The 4,601-nt window shown below is 45.9% G+C and overlaps 1 protein-coding gene across 1 annotated transcript; it reads right to left on the bottom strand.

The window, feature by feature from the left end:
* Positions 1–881: 881 nt before the first annotated feature.
* On the bottom strand, positions 882–4,096 carry FIGN (fidgetin). The gene has a single exon (XM_009325390.1). The coding sequence runs from the start codon at positions 4,094–4,096 to the stop codon at positions 1,856–1,858; it is 2,241 nt and encodes a 746-aa protein (XP_009323665.1). The 3' UTR covers positions 882–1,855.
* Positions 4,097–4,601: the final 505 nt, after the last annotated feature.

A 4,601-nucleotide genomic window follows, 5' to 3' on the forward strand; every position in this document is an offset into this window, starting at 1 on the left:
TTTGTTACTGTCTCTTTAAAGTAAACAAACAAAAAAATACATTCAAAAAAGCAAGGCTGTTTTGCTCATGTGATGGCAGAGGCTTTGGGCAGCTGCAACATGCACTGCTCCTGCTCAGAGACATTACCCAACATCAGTCAGCTGTCACCAAAAGAGTTGCACGGAAAGCATTAAAGGATAAAAAGAAAGGTGGGGGGTGGGGGAGAACTGAGCAAAATGCCACACATGCCAGCTAGTCTTTCCAGAAGGAAGACACCAGAGTATGTATATTTGAGGGAGGAAAAAGGGGGGTAAAGAGCACTAACATAGAGAAAAACTTGACTTCAGGGGAAAAACCAGCAGCTCTCTGAAACTTGTTTAGCAGGTTCGCATTCCTAATGTAATCTGACTTTTGTGTTGGCGTCGTTTTTTGCCCTATTTCTTACTTTGCTTTCCAAGAGAAATGTAACAAAACTGAGGTAGAAATAATGGTGGGCACACTCCAGCCTGGAAGATTTCTAATGGATGCTAAATGAAGATTGCATCACGGACAATGGAGCCATACGTACACAACAAAAACTCAACTTTACAGTTTGGGAAGGGAAATAAATGTACTTCAAGGGTTCAGTTTTGCTTTGTTATTTGTACTGTTTGTTTGGTCACAGTCCACTGCGTTGCTATAAACAGCTCTGCAACCCATAGCTCTGCCAGCGACCTACACTGATCCCACTCCCTACAGCTTCACCAAAATAACCTCAAAACTACGACTAGAGCCGCACAATAGAGGCCAGCAGTCACAGCTTAAGGTAATTTGCCTCTCGGAGTCCTACCAAATCTCACGTTTGACTGTTTCGGATGCTAACATAAACCAATTAAGTGGCTCTTTTTTCATCTATGCACCTTCTAAAGACTGTATCACGTAATTATCAAGGAGCAATATGCTGAAAACTCTTACAGTTTACCAACAAGAAAAATCATTCTGCTCTGGTTTGATCTGACAAATTGGCAAAAGAACCATTTCTGAACACTGGGAAATCCTTCTGTTTCTATTTTTAAAAACTGTAAAGCTTCAGTCATATCACACTTTAGTTTTTTCCTGGATACATTCAAAGTAATTTTCCTTGCCATTTTCCAATTGTTGAGGTAAACATACATATTTAATATAAAGTAACATTGAAGCCTAGCCTATAACTCTCAGCAGTACATAGTGCTTTCAACACATTCCTTTGAGGTACTGTACAAATCACAATCACTTTCCTGAGTTTTTGCAGACAGAACATTAAAAGAAATGAACTGCAGAAATTAAGGTCCAGATTACCATTACCCTGTTTTACCTGTTCTTAGTTTAACACCGCAGAACAGACAGGATTGAGGAATACTGTTGCTCTTAGAATAGCAAAAATCTGGTTCTCTGTCGCAACACAACCGTTCATCTCTTTAGTCCAATAATGTTTGAAGTTAAAGCTCTTTATATTAGCACATGCCACCAATGTAATTGTGAGGCAAACAAAAAATAAAGCACCACTTCAGGCACTTGACAGCAACTAAATCTCAAGAACAGCAGAATGGAATCAACACACAGGGTTCATGTCCTTCTGAAATCAACCCACTTGCACCTTGCTCCTTGGTGAGTATTGTCTAGCTTGAACAGAACTGAGCATCAACATACGCTTTCTGTCATGTGTGTGGCTTTTTCAGATCAGCAGCTCTGGTTTGATGCACTTTTCCTTCAAGTCTACCCTGGCTCTTTAGAGGCAAGGTAAATTGTAGTCTTCCCAGTACCCTTTGCAATTTTAACACTACTGAAAAGGGTTCTCTACCCTATGTAGCAGGTTCTGTGTGTGCCAACATTCATTACATTTTTTTTAAAGTAGTATCACTGACTGCAACCAAACATTTTGTTCCATTCAACATATGTATCAAGCTCTTTTTGAGATATGCTAGGCTGTATCTTGCAGAAAGCATTTTCAAAGTCTTGATATGTAACTGGCCTCAACTGGCTGGGCATAATGGCTGAAAGGTCTGTGGCTGGCATGGCGTGGAGTGGGCCCACCACGGCTTCCTGACACAAGTGAGCCACATCTAGTCCAGAAAAGCCTTCTGTGCGCTGGACAAGCAGTGCAACCTCCTTGTCATTGAGACAGTAATTGTGCTGTGAGAGCAGTTGTACTATTATCTGGTGCCTCGCTGTGCTGTCAGGAAGTGGGATTAAAAGTCGTTTCATGAAGTACCTTCGAAGAGATTCATCAATTTCTTCTGGTTTACTCGTGGCGCAAATTACTACTATTTGGTCCTCAGCAGAAGTCAGTACAGTGTCCAGCTGCATAAGGAACTCGGTTCTCATCCGACTTACTGGACTGTGTTCTTCACTCACTTGAGAGGAAAGGAGCATGTCAATGTCACTAACAAAAATCACCGAGGGTTGGCGACACCTTGCCACGAGGAAGGAGGCATGGACAATTTTCTCTCCTTCCCCTAACCACTTTGTGACAAGGCCAGAGCCAGTGATTTTGAAAAACGTGGCCCCCAGCTGACTAGCTATACATCTGCCCATTAAAGTTTTGCCTGTTCCCCGAGGTCCAAATAAAAGGATGCTCCGAGGTAGAGCAGTCAGTCCATTGAATGCATCTGACCTCAATACTGGCCATAAAACCTCCTCCTTAATGACGGCCTTTACTAGATCTAGGCCAGCGATGTCGCTCCAGTCCACGGGAGGTCCTTGGTTGATAATCTCATTGGTAACAAGGTCAATGAGGTGTGTGTCAGTATTCTTCAGTTGCTCGTCCACAGAGTGGTTGGATGAGGTAGCTGCACGAAGTCCCGGGCCTTGCATTGGGTGAGGGAGGAGCTGCCTGTGCTCATCACCATGCTCATTCATAACTGGGGAGGTATACTTCCCAAACGAGTCACTCGATCTTGAACCCAGTGAGTTTTTAGCAGTACTATAGGATGGGGGTGTTAGAGCCCTACTGGACTGGCTGCTGAATTTCCTTGACTGTTCAGAGGACATTAGCTGCTTTGTTGGCTTAAATGCTAAGGATGATGTTTCAGCACTTCTGTCAAAACCATTCCCCCTGTTTGCATTTGAAATGCTGTTGTCGGGCATTCGATACATGGGACTCTGTGTAGATCTCTGTTGGCCATAGCTGTAATTTCCATAACTGGAGTCCATTTCTCCTTGCCCTGCCATGTAGAAAGCTTTCCTTTTGAGAGAGCTGGCTGAACTGTTTGTCAGGGCAGACGGCGCGATGGGTGTCAGACCGTGGCCCTGGTAGGAGTAGCTGGGGACGGTGGTCGGGGGCAGAGGGGTCGGAGCAGGGATTCCTGAAGGCAGGTATGCCGAGGGCGGTGGGGCACCCCCAGGGCTGTACCCAGGGCCAACAGCGGTTTGAGGAGGATAACTGGCGGAAGGGTAGCTGTAACTGGAGAGGTTAGAGGTCCCGTTGTAGCCGGGGACGAGGGCTGGTGGCGGTGGCGGTGGTGGGGGCTGTAGTAGTCCCGAGCTATGTAGGGGGGATGCATGAGGGGATGGAAGTGCAGGTGCTGGCTGGCCACTGTAACTGGTATGCAAGTACGAGCCATTGTATCCTGCGGCATATTCCTGAGATGGGAGCCCTGAATGAAGACTGGGAACGGTGTGACTACCGCAGGTGCTGCTGGAGTAACTGGGTTCAGCCAGGTTACTGGCTACCCCAGGAGAGCTCCCAATGCTGGCCGAGACGTCTGCGGGAGGGAGGGCTGCACTTACCCCAGCTTTGCTGGCGGTGATAACGTCTGGGACACAGTTCATGGGATATACGCTCTCCGAGTTCAGCGACGGCTGCCAGGGCTCGCTTTCATTCTTCCGGCCGTTCACCAGCCCCGAGGGAGCTTCAGAGTAATTGCTGAGAATGGGCCGCTCAGCCGGGCCTTCCAAAATACCGGAGTATTTTTCTGCATACTTTTTCAGAAGATTGGAGGCAGTCAGAGCTGAGATGTCGTCGTTGGCCCAGGCGTACTGGTAGGTGCGCTGCAGGTGCCCCCGGTAGGCTTCCACCTTGTGGGCAGGGGACCGGGTGGTTGAAGTGATATCAAAGTGCTGTTCTGGCCACTGGGCATGCTCCGGCGTCCACTGCATCTTCAAGCCTAGGGCGGCAGGAAAAAACAAAGTTAACGGCGAGCTCGGCCTTTTTCAGATGCTTTTAAATGAGTTCTCAAACGTACTGTCTGTGAACTTCTTCATCTCTCTGAAACACTGTACTTAACACCACAAATCCTTAAGGAAAGAAAATGCAATGCCCTTATGAAGCAGTATAAACTGCTTGGTTTATTGTAGACACATACACACGGAGCCACATTTTTTGTCGATTCAGTAGGGGGTTATTTCTTGGTTTAAAAAGTATAGGTAATGCCAGATTTTTCAAAGTAATTAAATAAGACTCAGTACATTTTAAATACTCTGAGTGCAGATTTATTGTTAACATACAAGGCATCCAACTGCTCTGTCCTCTCTCATCACTGTTTCAGTTTTATATTTTAACCAATATAAAACTATGAGACACAGCTGACAGATCACATCTAGGATACCTCTCTTATTTGGTACTGAACACCTAGTTAGCACAGTATAATGCACCCTGCGCAGA

The sequence above is a fragment of the Pygoscelis adeliae genome, unplaced genomic scaffold (assembly GCF_000699105.1).
Source record: "Pygoscelis adeliae isolate BGI_AS28 unplaced genomic scaffold, ASM69910v1 Scaffold106, whole genome shotgun sequence".
Lineage (NCBI taxonomy): Eukaryota > Metazoa > Chordata > Aves > Sphenisciformes > Spheniscidae > Pygoscelis > Pygoscelis adeliae.

Coding starts and splice junctions, on each gene's coding strand:
- FIGN (XM_009325390.1), bottom strand. CDS start 4,096: ATGCAGTGGACGCCGGAGCATGCCCAGTGGCCAGAACAGCACTTTGAT.